Genomic DNA, 16,228 nt, shown 5'->3' with positions numbered 1-16,228 from the left:
AACTGTTTTGCTATCGGCTTTGTTATTGCTTTCAAGTTCATAATACATTTATAAAGTTGCAACACACAGAACAAACACATAAGTACAACACTATTGGGCTATAATGACAAACTATGGAAAAAAACAGCACAAAACATCAAAAATTAATAATAATGATAATAATAACAAATAATAACAATTATAATAATAATAAAGGGATGATGATCGATCTATGTTCCCCCTCACTCTATTTCTCTAAGACGTTAAGGTTCATTTTGAAGAAAACATAAGGATAATACTCAGCTTGGTTGAGGCCTAGACCAGGTATGTCAATGTGCTATCGTATAGAGTATAAGAAAGTGGAAAAGAAGAAAGAAACAAGATATAGTTAATCTATTGACTTAGTAAATAGTGTTATAAATCGACTAGCACTACAAAGCATTTCTTTAAACCACTTGTACAGAATTATCCTAGTGGTTGGAGGAGTTGTGTACATGTACATGTATATTATATGCATATTGTATATTATTATTATGTATAAGTATATGTACATTATAATGGATAAAATATTAACATAAAATAATTTCAATCCTAAAATTTTTGGAAATAAAATTAGCTGATAAGAGTATCAAAACACTGAAATGTTATCCAATAGTGTCACGTGTTGATGTGCACCCATTGCTTACTTTGGTACCACAACACAGAGCGTCTGCAAATATTCTGATTTAGTGATAAGATACTTAGGATCAACTAAACCATTCAAAGAATGAGTCATTAGATTACCACATGAAAGAGAGAGAGGGAGAGGGAGGGAAGGAGGGAGGGAGGGAAGGAGAGAGAGATGGAGGGAGGAGAGTGAATACTTTCTATGCAACCTAAGTACATATAATGTATTATAAAAATGAAAAATTCTTTCAAAGCCATTTTTGAAAAAATACCCTGTACTATAGCCTATGGTCATTAGCCAGATTCTTGAGCCATTTTCAGACAAAATAGTATTACAATTGATATCTTTACTATATTACGGTAGGGCTAGTCATTGGCTCAGTTGTTGCTGTTCTTTCTGCTCTGAGAAAGAATGCAAAGAAGCACAGGCAACACTGACCGTCCCAGCGGGACCTCTTCAGACAATGTGGACTCCTGTACACGGGAAAATTTGCTGGAAAACTTATTTATTTTTCTGGGAAATTTGCCTATTGTAGGAGGCTAAAGGCTTCAATTCAGGATACAGCACTGGTTTTGCAACTTCTTATTTATGAGTGATCACATGATCAATGAAAAACTAACTTAAAAGGCTACCGGCTGTGTAATTATTAAAGCTCAAGATTAAATTTATAGGAATGAAAACAAAAGCAGGCAGCAAAAATAAAAAAGCATAAAAAATGAAACGGCAAATCTAGACTAAAAATTCAGCAAACAAACAAGTAGCAAAAAATATTAAAGAACACCGGGCAATAGACTAGTCTTTTTGGATCAGGGGAGTTGTCTCATTCTCTCCAGTTTCAGATTTATCCAAGTAGCACCCTGCCTCCTTCCTGGCTATACGCTTCTTCTTATACTTTTTAACACCACAACCAACAGCAGCAATAAATGCAATGCACAGTGCAGTAGAGAAAAATGATCCAATAACGATTCCAGCTACCTCACCACCAGTATAATAGGTGTGGCTTGGACTGGATGTAGTAGGTAATTCAGTTGGTATAGCTATGTCATCTTCCTTGACAAATAAAGATTGGAGATAATCAGACCCACTGACACTGTCATTTTTATACTCAAACCAACTACCATCGTCGTTTTTAACCCATATTTTACCATAAGGGCCAAAGATAACCAACGATTCTGTTTTATTGACTGTCATTGGGGGCTTCATTTTATATGGTGGTACTAGTGGAGGCCTTGGTGAAAACTGTATGATGTCCTGAAACTGGGAGCAATAGTTCACAACGCAGCCTTCATCGATTGTTATCAAAAATTGATTGTAATGGTGAGAGCACTCCGTAGGAAAAGATGAACCATATTCCAATAGATTGTTCGATGCTAATTTCTGATACATGTCTGGTGTAATGGCCAGTGGATTTCCAGACTTGCAGCTATGGAAACCACCAAATGGTATTGCATAGTCCTTTGCCTGATCATCAGTGCTTACACAAACTTTGATATCTTCGCCAAAATGGAGAGTATTATAAAAAGGTGGACAAGTGGTGGTACGGGTGACTGGATTGGGAGTTTTACTGGTGTATAGACCACCAAACATGTATCCTGAATCAGCACTTTCTTGCTTACCAGGAGGAGCATAGCACCAGTAAGCATTATAAGTAGAGTAGCGCATCTCTGAACGTTGGCTACTTGCAGGTTGCATCTTACAGTCAAATATGTGTAACTTACAGTGCTTTTTTTGGTAATAATAAGTAACTTGTACCATTTTGCTTAAGGTACCAGTGTGAAGTAGGATACTCTCATATCCATCAGGACATGAATAATCTGATGTCAATGGATTTTTTTGACTAGCTCCATAATCGTTGCAAATCTCATTGTTATTATGGTCCTCACAGGTTTGATAAATCCCTCCAAAGGTGTAATTTTGTCTGTCTTTTTTACACGAACTGTCTTCTAAATTAGCATGAAAGTTGAAATTTTTGGAGTTCATATCAGTGCATCCTTTAATAGTGTTTGTTTTGTAGTATCTTTCGATAGATTTATAAATGTAATCTGAAGTTTTAGTTAGTAGCATGTCAGGTAGTTCAGGTAAATTTGCAGTAGTCATAGCAAATGAGAGGGGCTGACCACGACGATCGATAGTTCACAAGATTATTCATTAGTCCATTTTGCCAGTCAGTATAGCTGAAATTTTCCATTTTAAAAGGAGGACCACCATGAGTTGATGTACGAACATGATGTTTAGTTTTACTATTGCTTTGCTCATTAGAATCGGATTTAGACCAACCAATATTAGTGCTTATGGAGAAAGTGGCTATGAATGTTGCTCCAACTGAAGCACTAATATCAACAGAATGTCCTGAAGTGTCACCTTCTTGAGTAGAGTCTTGTGAAACAAAGCTAGTCTGATAGAGAGCACCACCTGTTTCAACACTCGTCACAACATGAGTCCCGTAATCCCTTACTATCAGATCAGAGAGATAATGAGCCATTTGAGTGTCATTGTTTTGAATGTGAGCAGCAAGATCCATCAATCTGGACTTAAAGGAAGGATGCAACTGGCTATCAGGATTAACGTGAACTGAATAAAGATGGTGCCTGAGTCCAATTCTAACTGAACTTGATTTTGAGCTGGCCATTTTCTTTTTTGTATCCTGGTGCTCCATTGAGAATTTGCCACTAGCATGTGCACAGCCATAACTTGCACTAGCTTCAACATTAATGGAGTAGCTTGATGAAGATGTGTATTCATTATAATGTCGAAAAACCTTGGCAGATGTATCGATTTCACTCTTAAGAACAGGAATCAAATTGATATTATCAGGCAGGAGGTAACGGCCATCATTAGAGATTTGACAACTGGAGTAATTCCTACTGTATACCTGACCCAGTTCAATATTACGAAGGTTATCAAATCCAAGGCCAGGCATTGCATCCATTCTTAGTAGAGGAGACCCAGGATTAACTATCTGTTCGGTTGGACAATTACGAATATCACCAGCTGGATAAGAAGATTCCCCATGAATATGCTGGACAAAAATCAATAAAAAATAATTGCAACCACAAAGCCCCTCATAATTGGGTTGCTAGTGATAATGAAGATGAGCAGAAATAAGGATAAGAGTACAGTGAATAGCTAAGCTGCTTATATACTTTTTACATTAGGCTAACTCATCACAATGTCATCACCCAACTACCTCTACAATGAATAACAACAAAATAATGAATTTGATATTTTCATGCATACATCAGCACTTCTATGACATCACTTGATATATTATACATACATCAGCACCTAAAGGTGCATGCATGCATGAAATATCAAATGATGTCATTATGACAGTCTATAGCCACAGACACTAATCTCTTCACTTTGAACTCAATTGGGACGATTCTATCTGTCCTCAATTCTTTTTTAGATTATATTGTATCTTTTTTTAAATGCAAAAACAACCACTAATAGTGAAAGCACATAACAAGCAGCGAAAATATAAAGCACACAATTTAATAGTTCAATATTCAATCTTGTATTTTCTGGACCAGGACAGCTGTCTCATTCTCTCCGGTTTCAGACTTATCCAAGTAGAGCACTGCCTCCTTCCTGGCTATACGCTTCTTCTTATACTTTTTAACACCACAACCAACAGCAGCAATAAATGCAATACACAGTGCGGTAGAGAAAACTGATCCTATAACAAAACCAGCTACCTCAGCACCAGTAAAACTGGGAGTACGCATAGAGCCATCATAAGTAGAGCCTATTACTGTTCCATTATCATCAGTCACATTGTGCGGCTCAGAAGTGTATGTCCATATATACTCATTATCATTGATCATATCACCAGCTTTGTGTTTAGACCATGTACCATCATCACCTTTGGTCCACACTGTACCATAAGGACCAACAATGATCATGGACTCGGACTGATTGACAGTCATTGGTGGCCTGATCTTATAAGGTGGCAGTATTGGGGGCTGGGAGGTATACTTGAGAATAAAGTCAACATTTGAGCAGTAGTTGACAATGCAGCCTTCATCAACAGTTACTAGGAACTGGTTATATCGCTCAGGACACTGTAGAGGGAATGAGGAACCCTTTTCATACTGGGCAGGAGAGAGAGAAAGAGGATTCCCAGAGCTGCAACTGTGGAAACCGCCGAATGGAAGAGCATAAGACATACCCTGAATATCACTGCTGACACACACTTGAATGTCCTGCCCGAAATGAAGAGGAGAGAAGAAAGGAGGGCAGGTGCTAGTTCCAGTGACTGCGTTAGTGTGCTTCCCAGAATAAACACCACCAAACATGTAGCCAGAGTCAGGAGGGACTGTCTCACCAGGTGGATAATAGCACCAGTAAGCATAATAATTTGAATATCTCACAACATTGACCTGACTGCTGGATGTGTGGCAGGACCAAAAGCCACAATGATGATGATAAACTGTCATTGGCATTACCTTGCTTAGTGTTCCAGAATGTAACAAGACTTTCTGATAACCAGAGGGACAAGAGTAGTCAGAAGTCAGTGGATTAGTTTGAGCTGATCCATAAGACCCACAGACATCATAGCCCAGCTCCCTGTTAACACACTCCTGGTATATACCACCAAACGTGTAATTCTGACGATTCTTCTTGCACGAGTTATCATTCACATTAGCACGGAAATTAAAGTTTGGTGACATGAAATCAGTGCAGCCCTCATGTGTATTAACCTTGTAGTATCTACTGATTGCCTGGTACACATAGTCTGCAGTCTCCATTACTAGCATATCAGGTAGTTCTGGTATATTAGTGGCCGTTATTGCAGTGAATAAAGGATCGCCATGTTTATCAATGGGTATGAGGTTGTTCTTTAGTCCATTCTCCCAGTCAGCATAAGAGAAGTTGCTAAGTTTAAAAGGAGGCCCACCGTGAGTTGACGTCTTTTGATGACGAGTGTTATTAGTGAACCCATTGATGTCAGTATCAGTACGAGTGTAATGAGCACTCACGCTGAGATGAAAGATGGAAAGGAAACTGAAACTGGCTGAGGCAGACATTTTCAACTGTGACGAGTCAGAGTTGTTCATGAAATCCCGAGAGACAAACGTTGTCTGATAGAGAGCACCACCTGCTTCTACACTAGTCACAACATGAGTCCCATAATCCCTTATTATCAGATCAGAGAGATAATGAGCCATTTCAGTATTGTTATTTTGTATGTGAGCAGCAAGATCCATTAATCTGGACTTAAATGAAGGATGGAGCTGGCTATCAGGATTAACATGGACTGAGTAAAGATGGTGTCTGAGTCCAATCCTAACAGCTCTCGAGTTAGTATCAATCATTTTAGTCTTTGTGTCCTGATACTCGGCTGAGAACTTCCCATTGATGTTGGCCCAACGAATCTTGAGCTCTGCATTGATGGAGAAGCTTGTGGTTGACTTCCAGTCATCATAATGATCATAGACATTGGCAAAGAAGTCAACTTCACTGTTAAGGACAGGAATCAAATAGATATTGTCAGGAAGAAGGTATTGGCCATCATTGGAGACTTGACAGCTGGTGTAATTCCTACTGTACACCTGACCCAGCTCCCTGTTGCGAAGGTTATCAAATCCAAGGCCAGGCATTGCATCCATTCTTAGTAGAGGTGACCCAGGAATAACTATCTGTTCAGTTGGACAATTACGAATATCACCAACTGGATAAGAGGAAGAAGGGGAGGTACTGAGCTCCCCAAGAGAAATTTTGAGGAATAAAAAGACAAAGAAATACTTCATGATAGCCATCCTCCTACTCAAGCAAGGGAGAGCCTACAGCCTAATAGCCTATAAATCTATGCTTTTATATAGAAGACAGTAGAAGAATACTGAGACTGTAGCCAGCTATCCACACCATGTGACGTGAGAAGTGATTTACTGATTTAGTGTATACAAAAGCCCACACTTTTATAGTATCTATAAAAACTAATATGATATAAGACCATGCCTATATTTGGTAAAAAAGACAGATACTATCATTCCCTTTACAATCCATAAGAGCTAATACATGTACATACATGTACATACGTAGCAGTACATCGAATAATGTAATGTAAACATAATACTAATATATGCAACGGGTGACACGATAAATGTCATTATCTTATATTCATTGCCGATATCACAAAAACTTTGAACTGTTTTGCTATCTGCTTTGTTATTGCTTTCAAGTTCATAATACATTTATAAAGTTGCAACACACAGAACAAACACATAAGTACAACACTATTGGGCTATAATGACAAACTATGGAAAAAAACAGCACAAAACATCAAAAATTAATAATAATGATAATAATAACAAATAATAACAATAATAATAATAATAATAAAGGGATGATGATCGATCTATGTTCCCCCTCACTCTATTTCTCTAAGACGTTAAGGTTCATTTTGAAGAAAACATAAGGATAATACTCAGCTTGGTTGAGGCCTAGACCAGGTATGTCAATGTGCTATCGTATAGAGTATAAGAAAGTGGAAAAGAAGAAAGAAACAAGATATAGTTAATCTATCAACTTAGTTAATAGAGTTATAAATGGACTGGCACTTCAAATGGATTGCTTTTAAACCACTTCTACACAATTACATGTAATGATGTAACCTAATGGATGGAGGAGTGGTATACATGTACATGTGTATGGTTAAACCTAGCTAGACTCCACAAAGTTATGGCTACAGTATACAATAACAACAACTATTCTTTACATATTATAATAAATAATATTTAATGTCTCACTTTTAATTACCATATGGCTACAAAATTTGGAGTGCTAAAATTTGGCAAATCGACTTTAAAAGAGGTTTGGAGGTTTCTCGGTGTATGCTCCTATGGAATCCTATCAAATTGGAGACTAAAAATTTGGCGAATGGACCTCAATTTGCTAAATTTGCCAAAAATTTTCTCCACCAAATTTTCAAGCTATATGGTACATTGACTCACATCGTCACCCTTGGATCCCTTCAGTGGCATGCTGTCAAGATGATAGTATTTATCATTGAGTGCCTGATGTACTGATTTAGCACTTCTACGATGAGGCTTGAGAACCAGAGACACACAATTACTATCTAGACCATACCTAGAGACAAAAAGTATTAACATAAATGCTATGTGCATGAATTTATTATATTTCATGATTATAACTGATTAATTGTACCTCAGTATTGATTCACTGAAGACTCTTAATGCTTTGAGATGAAGCCAAGCAGAGAAAACTTGACTGAAATTGACCTTAAGCCAATTCATCAGTGGGCCCTGGGTACAAGAACCATAAAGGTAATAAGGACGTGCTTTATGATGGATCCTCTTACAAACTGTCTCTTGAGGTCTCTTTCAAGTTTTTCCTTCTCTTTCCTCTCAGCTTCCAGAGCTTGAGGGTCATGTTCATACTCCCTCACAGCAAACCTAACACCATAAACACACCCAATACTCATTAAAACCATTCCTCCAACAGACCCACCTTTTCTCCCTCGCTTGTAGTTTGAACTCGTCGACTATTTTCTTGAAAACGGTGACAGTGAAGAGTCCATATTCTTGATCTTCGGTAACTAGTTCAGTTGATCGTGGTACAACCATATCTGATAGCCTCTCATAAGAATGCTGCCACTCCTTATACATTGCCCTATTGAGTAATAAACATGCATTAGTACATGTACAATTACATGTATGCTATATATATAATACATGTATATTATTATTATTACATTATTATGCATATATGTACATGTACATGTACATTGTAATGGCTAAAATATTAACATAAAAAATTTCAATCCTAAAATTTTTGGAAATAAAATTAGCTGATAAGAGTATCAAAACACTGAAATGTTATTCAATAGTGTCACGTGTTGATGTGTGCCCATTGCTTACTTTGGTACCACAACACAGAGCGTCTGCAAATATTCTGATTTAGTGATAAGAAACTTAGGATCAACTAAACCATTCAAAGAACGAGTCATGAGATTACCACTAGAAAGAGAGAGAGGGGGAGAAAGAAGGAGAGAGAGGGGGGGAGAGAGGGGGGGGAGAGAGAGAGGGGGAGAGAGAGGGAGAGAGAGAGAGGGAGGGAGGTGAATGAAAGAAAGTTATACTAATATTTAATGTATGGCTTACACTGATTTCCTCTCAATATTCTGGAGGTTTCCCTTGAGTGTGTTGTAAGATGAGGATTTCTGTTTCAAGTCATTATCAATCTGTGTCACCATTTTACTAATGTTCTCAGCCAGAGCGGAAGGAGACTGACGCAAAGGGAACTTGGCTTGATCCCAACTGAACCGTGCAACATAGTTCTGTGTAGAGAACAGAGAAGAGGTTTAAAAGTAATGATGCTATAACATGACATTTAGATATCAAAGCTTTAGAGCACCTTAAAAATTCCTATTTTGCAGAATTAGCTCAAACTTCTACACAACATGAGAACATGTACGTATATGTATCAGAAAAAATTACAAAAATAGAGAATTCTCAACTAGCTATTTTTGACTAAATACCTTTAAAATCTTGTAAAGTGTACTTATATAGCCAATGGTCATTGGCCCAATTTTTAAGCAACTTCAAAAATTTATAAAAAATCCAATTTTGATCGGAATCAGCTCAAACTTTCTACTCAACATAAGAACATGTATATGCACCAGAAAAAATTATAAAAATGAAGAATTCTCAACTAGCCATTTTTAGCAAAATTTAGCCCGAGACCATCTACTATAGTACAGGGACTTTCGCCCAATTTTGGAGCAACTTTAAAAATTCATAAAAAATCCAATTTTGATTGGAATCAGCTCAAACTTTCTACGCAACATAAGTACATGTATATGTATCAGGAAAAAATGTAAAAACAAAAAATTCTCTCGAAGCCATTTTTGACAAAATACCATGTACTCTAACACATGGTCTTTGGCCAAATTCTTAAGCAAGCTTCAGACTAAAAATAGTACACAATACTATCACAATAGATATCTTTGCTATCGATTACTACATTACACTAGGAACTTGTTCTACTACTGACTATTACTCATAGAAAGAGGAGGAAGAGAGAGATCATACAAATGAGACAACGTTGAAACTAGACTCACTTCCATTGGGAGCTTCCCTGGACCAACCAGCAGGTTCTCGTGGAGTTTGTCCCTGTCTTCTGGATCAATAATATCAGACATGTAATGCGCCATTTTCCTTACGACCCTATTTAGGAAGAGAGTGCATTTTGGGAGAGAGTGACGTCACGTGATAGAAATGAATCAATTAAAGTAACAACATGAGAACATAGAACCATTTATCAGTGCATAGTAACAGCTATAGAGTGAGACAATAGGAGAACAAAATTGAATATTACTCACTCACTCACTCAGATACACAATGTCACATATACACACACACACACATTACATACATATATAAATATACATTGTATACTAAAAAATGCACATTAACACATCTTATGCGTACATAATACATGATACAGCAATCACTTATTCTCAACTTTGGACAACACACACTTTATTATTACAAGGAAACATTTGAACATGAATACATGCAACATGCAAAACTATCTGTGAGGAATATAATCAGTGAAGTGGAGTAGAGAGAGGGCGGGGCAAGGGAAGAGTTAAATTAACTTAATTTTAACTTACCCTTCGACAAATGTGTCAAGTCTATTCAACGTGTCTGATAAATCTACAAGAGAGTTGAGTGTACCAATCTGTAGAAAAGAGTAACAATCAGAAAAGAGAGAGAGGGAGAAAACAGAGTAAAAAGGCTGAACAAAAGGCCATAGACAACCTTTAGGTCTGGTATAGAGAACTTAAAACATGAAGAAATAGGTTTGAGCTTCTCTGAAATAGCATTCCATTCTCTCTCTGGGCTCTTCCCGCCTGGAACAGCAACCAACCAGTACTCGTTATCAGACGCCATGACACCTTCTCGTCACCTGACTCCCCCTTATAGGCGGGGCTTAAAATAGGGCGGACATTTTAATAACTAGCTCCGTTATTAAAGGGGGTGTGTAGATCTAGTTATGGTAGGTTGATTTTCTTCTCTTCTCTCTTTCCATTTCTAATTTTCTCTTAGGAGGAAGCTGTCAATAAAGGTGAAGAAGGCAATATACAAGATGGTGGAAGCAATGAATCAGTAGGAAAGGACACCAGTGAAGGAGCTGAAGATGCAAAATTAGATTCAAATCAACTGAAAGAGGAGGGACTGGAGGGTTCAACTCAGAAGGATGATTCAATGGAAGTATCTGATGTAAGGAATAGTGATGGAACTAAAGTTGAGAGAGAAGAAGGTGGAGATAATGGTAACGAATCAGAAAACAAACATCGAGGAAAGGAAATAGAAAATGAAACAGAAAAGTAAATTCAAGAAATATATATATAATGGTGAGGATAAATTTTATGTGTGTATGTAGATTAACAGTTCCAACTGACTCTGAAAGTGGACATGCAAAGAGACCATTTAAAGATGATATGAAAGCGGTAATCATTACTAGTATGTACTGTATTATAACTGACGTAAAGATAGTTTAACACATTGACACTGCATGTTTCCATTTGATGTAATTCCATTTTGATCTATACCACCTTTTATGTGCATGCATTCTTTCCCTTTCATTTTCTTTTAGGAGGAAGCTGTCACTAAAAGTGAAGAAGAGAATATACAAGATGGTGGAAGTAGTGAATTAGTAGGAACAGTAGGAAAGGACAATGAAAATTCTGAAAGTAAAGGAGCAAAATTGGATTCCAATCAATTGAAAGATAAGGGAATGGAGGATTCAACTGAGAAGGATGAATCAATGGAAGTATCTCATACAAGTGATGGAACTGAAGTTAAGGGAGAAGAAGGTAGAAATAATGGTAAGGAATCTGAAAAGGATAAAAAAGGAAATGAAGATGGAGGGAAAGAAATAGAAAGTGAAATCAAAAAGTAAATTTAAGAATGATAATAGATTATAATTTTTATATGTATTATGCATGTATATATAGACCAAAAGTTGATAGATCACCAACTGGTTCACTTGACTCTGAAGGAGGGCATACAAAGAGACCTTGGAGAGATCCACCAACTGGTTCACTTGACTCTAAAGGACATGCAAAGAAAGATGTGAAAATAGTAAGTTGGCATAGCACATTACCACTGCATGTAATGTTGCTCTCCATTGATGTACATATAAGTGCATGCATTTTGTACATAAGCTTACCTTCATTTGTGCTCTTATAGGATGAGACAGGTCAAGAAGACCCAAGTGCTGATTCACCAGCATATAGTGATGGGACAGAACCAGCAGATGATAGTGATATGGAATATGAAGGAGGTAGGAGCTCTCCTCCTGTCAAATCAAAAGAAAAAGAAAAGCAGCAAAGTTCATTTTGGTCACGAGTAAGATGAATATTTATTATCATTAGATTACAAAATACATGTACTGTAGGGCTTTAACCTAAGATCCACAAAGCTATCAATGCCTAGAATTAATAGGTATAGTTCTGATGATACTGCGGAATACCGTAATGGATACCCAGTGAGTATTCATCAATTGCTGTATAGTGAAGTTTTCTTTATCACTCGATTCTGTATTGTTCATAGGGAAAGCGTGATTATCCAGATATTGATGACAATTACAAGTTTTATACGAATCAAATACGTTCATATCCTAGTGGTTTGTGTACCATTAATTTCTCAACCGTTGTTATTATTAATAGGTGACTTTATTGATAACATACATCAGAATTGGTGGGGGAACTACAGACTACTGGAGTTTCATCACTCTTACATTCAATGGTGAGCTTAAACCTAATTTTTTAGATATAGCAGCAAAGCAAGCACTTTTACTTGATTATACTGAGCTTGTAAAATTAGGCTTGTAAATTTTTGAAAACTTGTTCACACTCCTCAAGGTGTGAACACTGTGCATTTTTTATTAAAAATAAATTGATGTTCTTTATAAATTAATGGGTTATGTTAAGCCTTGTTCAAAGTAAAAAGTAAACTGACAACACATTTTGTAGGCTCTTTCCTATCAGAGAGAGAGGATTGAATTGGCATGCACAGGAACTCCAGCTGCATGAGATCGAGGTAATTGTTATCATAATATCTATGTTGTTATGCTAACTATATGGTATTGAATTTAATATAGTCGATATGTGATGACAAAGATGCTTTAAACAGAGTTGTTAAATCATACGAAATGATGCTTGACTTTTATGGCTTGAAACTTGTGAACAAGGAAACAGGTTTGAGATGCCCTGCACACACACACACACACACACACATTATTTACGGTATTATACTCAGTATTGCTTTAGGAAAGGTGGAGAGATCTGATAGATGGGAAGAACGGTTTAGAAACCTCAATGAATCAGGACACAATTATCTTCGTGTGACAAGAATACTCAAATGTCTAGGAGAGTTTAAGCTGGAGCATTACAAGCCTCCTCTGATACACACCTTCTTGCATGAAGCAATAACTACAGGGAAACTGAGGAATACTCTCTCAAGTTGTGTTAACTACTGGATACCAGTTGTAAAGGATGATAAAGAGAGAGAGAAACTAATGAAATTAGCAAAGAAACTTATTGACAAAGTCAATGGAGAGGAAAAAAGCAAGAAAAAATAATAATGTATTATATTTATTATTATTATTTTATAAAAAATTATTACATTGAGTTTGAAAAATTGATTGTAGAAAAGTGTAAAACTGTCAACTGATTTAAAAGCAGTCCTATATGATGGCTAATAAAAAAGAGTTGCTCCTTATAAAAATAGAAAATAAAAATGTGTATATTGTACAGCTGGTTTAAATTCTTGAAGTATCTCTTCCAAAGATATAAGACTTGATCCAGTCAGTGACTAGCAGTACTTTAGTGCGAGTTGAAGCACATTCACTGGCATATGCTGCCCTCCACAGCCACATCACCCACCAACCATTCAATGCACCTACAAATCAGAATAGTAGAACAATAGAATTAAATAGATAGAACTATATTACTGTCAGTCAGTCTTACCAAATACTGGTACCTCCAGGACTGCTTTATTGTCGCCAACATAAGCAAATGATCCCAAGTGCCTGTAATGGAACTGGTATACACCTCTGCTCTTCAGTGCATCAGTGGGATCTCTCAGTAACTCAGGATTAGCATTAGTCTTACTGAGTAGTTTACCTACAGAAATCCTTTCATTCATTATTTATGAGCCTCATTCTATACCTAAATATTTCCCTTGCTGTGATGCCACTTGTGCAGTTGCTGGTAGACTCTTAAGTTCGTGGTCAAGGGTACGGAGCAGGTTCTTAAACTCACCAATATCAAGGGCCTGGTCTCCACTTGTGTCCATTTCAGCAAAAAGTCTAACAGATAAAAAAAATTAGAGATCAAGACACAATCAAAAATTGCTTTTTTTGAGCTACTTTTCATTCTTACTTTTTGACATTTTTCTCTGCTTTACTAAAGAACAGTTGTATCTGTGGAAACTTATGCTTAGCTTTCTCAATGAGGCCCACAAACTCATCCAGAGTGAGCTGTCCATCTTTGTTAACATCAGCCATTTCAAAGAGTTGCTGAGCCTTCTCTAGCATAAGGTTCTGTTCTATAGTAGAGCAGTCTCCTATTGCAAAAATACCCTCAGCTCCTTTTACCCTCAAATACTCATCAGTTAAAAGAGCTTTCCTAAAAAATAATTAAATAATAATGTTGATCAAGTTCACTCTACCCTCTCTTCTGATTTTGTATCTTGAGCATCATTTGTCTTGTCAGTTGTTTAGGAGCAACACCAGTGGACCAGACACACATACCACAAGGTATAGTGCTCTTCTGGTCTGATGATTTATCAAGTACCTTTACTTTATCATGTTCAACTCCTATCACTCTAATATATAGTTATAGAGTTTGATGGTAAGCAGCCACACATTTTAACCATTTACACTGACCTGGTTCCTGTCAGTATCTCAACATTGTGATGATTTCGGTTGAAGTTTTGTTCAGTGAAATCACTGATCTGCTCATCGTATGTGTTAAGAATGTGATCACCGCTTTGAATTAGCATCACCTTAAAACAATAACATTACTCGGAATCAAAGAAATCTAATGGCATCATGCTTGATAGTCAAAGCAGGGTTTTCCATGAAATATTAAACAGCATTTGGAGCAACTTTAAAATTTTGAATTTTGATTGGAATCAGCTCAAACTTTCTACACAACATACAAAGATGTATATGCATCAGGAAAAATTATAAAAATGAAGAATTCTCTCCTTGTGATTTTTATGAACATACATCTACATGTAGTACAGGGTCCTTGGTCCAATTTTTGAGCAACTTGGAGTCTACTACTGACAAGAAGCTTCATGAGCATTATGCCAAAATCCTGTGGGAAGCCCTGAGTCAAAGCAAACTTTTTTGTTCAATATACAATAAACAACAGACAGCTGGTACTAACTGGCATAACACCTGTTGCTGTGAAACAGCAGTGTAACAACACCCAATCCCACAAACAACAAACTTAGTAACACTATCATTACAGCTATCAAATACTAATCATACACAATGTACTGTTACTGTAATTACAATAAACCATCAAATGACACTCGGTCTGGCCCTCACACATAATGTCACATATACAGTACACAAGACAAGGTTATATATAGAGCACACACTGGATGCAATAGACTATAATACCTCAAAGTGATCCTTGATATTACTGTATATCTTTGGTATGTCCTCACGTAAGAAGTCCCTCAGTTCCGATGCAAACTCCACTCCGGTTGGGCCTCCTCCTACCACAACAAAACGTAACAGGCGCTTCATCTCCTCCTCGGGTTGCCCTGGGAAAGAGGCCGACTCAACAAGATCAACTACAGCATTTCTTATCGTCCTGGCATCGTTCATTTCCTTGAGAAAGTAGCAGTTCTCGTTAACTCCTGGTACATTGAAAGTATTATTATCTGCTCCAACTGAAACCACTAATATATCATAATCAAGATCAAATTCCGAGACGGTTCCTTGAATGCCAGACACGTCTCGACAATGTATCCGCTTTCCTTTGTGATCCACGTCAATGCACTCCGCTTCGTAATACTGGACCTGGTCACAGCCGTGATACTTAAGGATTAGTTTCCGGACGGGTTCGACTATGCTCCGTGATTCAACAGTGCCTACTGTGACACTGGGGAGGATTGGAGTAAAGAGGAAGTAGTTACGAGGGGAGACGATGGTGATATCAAACTGATCGGGCTGGAGGTGATTGAGTACGCTCATTGCACCCCATCCCGAGCCCAATAGTACCACTTTCTTTCTCTGATCTTTAGGATAAACGGGACGGGATGCCTTCTCCAGTGCCTTGATGGAGTAGTACCCGGCAGTGCCGAGGAGTAGAGCTATTAATGTTCTTTTTAGGAACCTCCTACCTCTTTTAGGTTTAATAGGTGGAGCACTGCTACAATATACTCTGATGTGGCCTAGTCCTTCCCTAGAGCCAACAGAAACGAGAGGGAAAGAGACAAGACGGAAGATGTTGGAAAAAGCCATGATGAATTAATAGGCGGGTTGACCACGCCTTCTTATTTTTTTTTGAGCCCCACCTTTTTGAGT

The 16,228-nt window shown here is 37.3% G+C and overlaps 6 protein-coding genes across 6 annotated transcripts; 1 reads left to right on the top strand and 5 right to left on the bottom strand.

The window, feature by feature from the left end:
• Window positions 1-1,438: 1,438 nt before the first annotated feature.
• LOC105311872 (macrophage-expressed gene 1 protein-like) lies at window positions 1,439-2,710 on the bottom strand. The gene has a single exon (XM_011408233.1). The coding sequence runs from the start codon at window positions 2,708-2,710 to the stop codon at window positions 1,439-1,441; it is 1,272 nt and encodes a 423-aa protein (XP_011406535.1).
• Window positions 2,711-2,720: 10 nt separating this feature from the next.
• Window positions 2,721-3,575, bottom strand: LOC100633315 (macrophage-expressed gene 1 protein-like). Its single transcript, XM_020001504.1, has one exon. The coding sequence runs from the start codon at window positions 3,573-3,575 to the stop codon at window positions 2,721-2,723; it is 855 nt and encodes a 284-aa protein (XP_019857063.1).
• Window positions 3,576-4,047: 472 nt separating this feature from the next.
• On the bottom strand, window positions 4,048-6,534 carry LOC100633187 (macrophage-expressed gene 1 protein-like). The gene has a single exon (XM_003389481.2). It carries the CDS (start codon window positions 6,406-6,408, stop codon window positions 4,156-4,158), a length of 2,253 nt encoding a protein of 750 aa, XP_003389529.1. The 5' UTR covers window positions 6,409-6,534; the 3' UTR covers window positions 4,048-4,155.
• A 279-nt stretch (window positions 6,535-6,813) lies between these two features.
• Window positions 6,814-10,601, bottom strand: LOC100632048 (V-type proton ATPase subunit C 1-B-like). The gene is made up of 10 exons (XM_003389472.3): window positions 10,435-10,601; window positions 10,287-10,354; window positions 9,732-9,837; window positions 8,773-8,948; window positions 8,530-8,628; window positions 8,120-8,281; window positions 7,971-8,064; window positions 7,817-7,914; window positions 7,603-7,738; window positions 6,814-7,114 (listed from the first exon to the last, which is right to left on the bottom strand). Exons 1-10 carry the CDS (start codon window positions 10,564-10,566, stop codon window positions 7,025-7,027), a joined length of 1,161 nt encoding a protein of 386 aa, XP_003389520.1. The 5' UTR covers window positions 10,567-10,601; the 3' UTR covers window positions 6,814-7,024.
• Window positions 10,597-13,337, top strand: LOC105314201 (uncharacterized protein DDB_G0290685-like). The gene is made up of 12 exons (XM_011408230.2): window positions 10,597-10,672; window positions 10,723-11,003; window positions 11,060-11,126; window positions 11,273-11,574; window positions 11,634-11,760; window positions 11,869-12,027; window positions 12,077-12,166; window positions 12,232-12,304; window positions 12,348-12,426; window positions 12,654-12,720; window positions 12,782-12,878; window positions 12,951-13,337. The coding sequence occupies exons 1-12, from the start codon at window positions 10,670-10,672 to the stop codon at window positions 13,259-13,261; spliced, it is 1,656 nt and encodes a 551-aa protein (XP_011406532.2). The 5' UTR covers window positions 10,597-10,669; the 3' UTR covers window positions 13,262-13,337.
• On the bottom strand, window positions 13,307-16,168 carry LOC100632933 (external alternative NAD(P)H-ubiquinone oxidoreductase B1, mitochondrial-like). The gene is made up of 7 exons (XM_003389479.3): window positions 15,317-16,168; window positions 14,570-14,688; window positions 14,353-14,508; window positions 14,064-14,309; window positions 13,851-13,990; window positions 13,650-13,805; window positions 13,307-13,581 (listed from the first exon to the last, which is right to left on the bottom strand). Exons 1-7 carry the CDS (start codon window positions 16,163-16,165, stop codon window positions 13,442-13,444), a joined length of 1,806 nt encoding a protein of 601 aa, XP_003389527.1. The 5' UTR covers window positions 16,166-16,168; the 3' UTR covers window positions 13,307-13,441.
• Window positions 16,169-16,228: the final 60 nt, after the last annotated feature.

The sequence above is a fragment of the Amphimedon queenslandica genome, unplaced genomic scaffold (assembly GCF_000090795.2).
Source record: "Amphimedon queenslandica unplaced genomic scaffold, v1.1 AMPQUscaffold_13063, whole genome shotgun sequence".
NCBI classification, from domain to species: Eukaryota; Metazoa; Porifera; class Demospongiae; order Haplosclerida; family Niphatidae; genus Amphimedon; species Amphimedon queenslandica.
The sequence above is the reverse complement of the archived record's forward strand: the minus strand, read 5'-3'. Positions and strand labels throughout refer to the sequence as shown.

Excerpts from the sequence above, each read along its gene's own strand:
- LOC105311872 (XM_011408233.1), bottom strand. The coding sequence starts at position 2,710 with ATGCTACTAACTAAAACTTCAGATTACATTTATAAATCTATCGAAAGA.
- LOC100633315 (XM_020001504.1), bottom strand. The coding sequence starts at position 3,575 with ATGGATGCAATGCCTGGCCTTGGATTTGATAACCTTCGTAATATTGAA.
- LOC100633187 (XM_003389481.2), bottom strand. The coding sequence starts at position 6,408 with ATGGCTATCATGAAGTATTTCTTTGTCTTTTTATTCCTCAAAATTTCT.
- LOC100632048 (XM_003389472.3), bottom strand. The coding sequence starts at position 10,566 with ATGGCGTCTGATAACGAGTACTGGTTGGTTGCTGTTCCAGGCGGGAAG. Across the intron at positions 10,355-10,434 it reads TCTCTATACCAGACCTAAAG|ATTGGTACACTCAACTCTCT; the intron begins GTTGTCTATGGC and ends TCTTTTCTACAG. Across the intron at positions 7,115-7,602 it reads AGGGATCCAAGGGTGACGAT|CACATTGACATACCTGGTCT; the intron begins GTGAGTCAATGT and ends TCTATACGATAG.
- LOC105314201 (XM_011408230.2), top strand. Across the intron at positions 11,575-11,633 it reads ATAGAAAGTGAAATCAAAAA|ACCAAAAGTTGATAGATCAC; the intron begins GTAAATTTAAGA and ends ATGTATATATAG. Across the intron at positions 12,879-12,950 it reads ACTTGTGAACAAGGAAACAG|GAAAGGTGGAGAGATCTGAT; the intron begins GTTTGAGATGCC and ends GTATTGCTTTAG.
- LOC100632933 (XM_003389479.3), bottom strand. The coding sequence starts at position 16,165 with ATGGCTTTTTCCAACATCTTCCGTCTTGTCTCTTTCCCTCTCGTTTCT. Across the intron at positions 14,689-15,316 it reads ATATCAAGGATCACTTTGAG|GTGATGCTAATTCAAAGCGG; the intron begins GTATTATAGTCT and ends TATTGTTTTAAG. Across the intron at positions 13,806-13,850 it reads ACAGCAAGGGAAATATTTAG|GTAAACTACTCAGTAAGACT; the intron begins GTATAGAATGAG and ends GGATTTCTGTAG.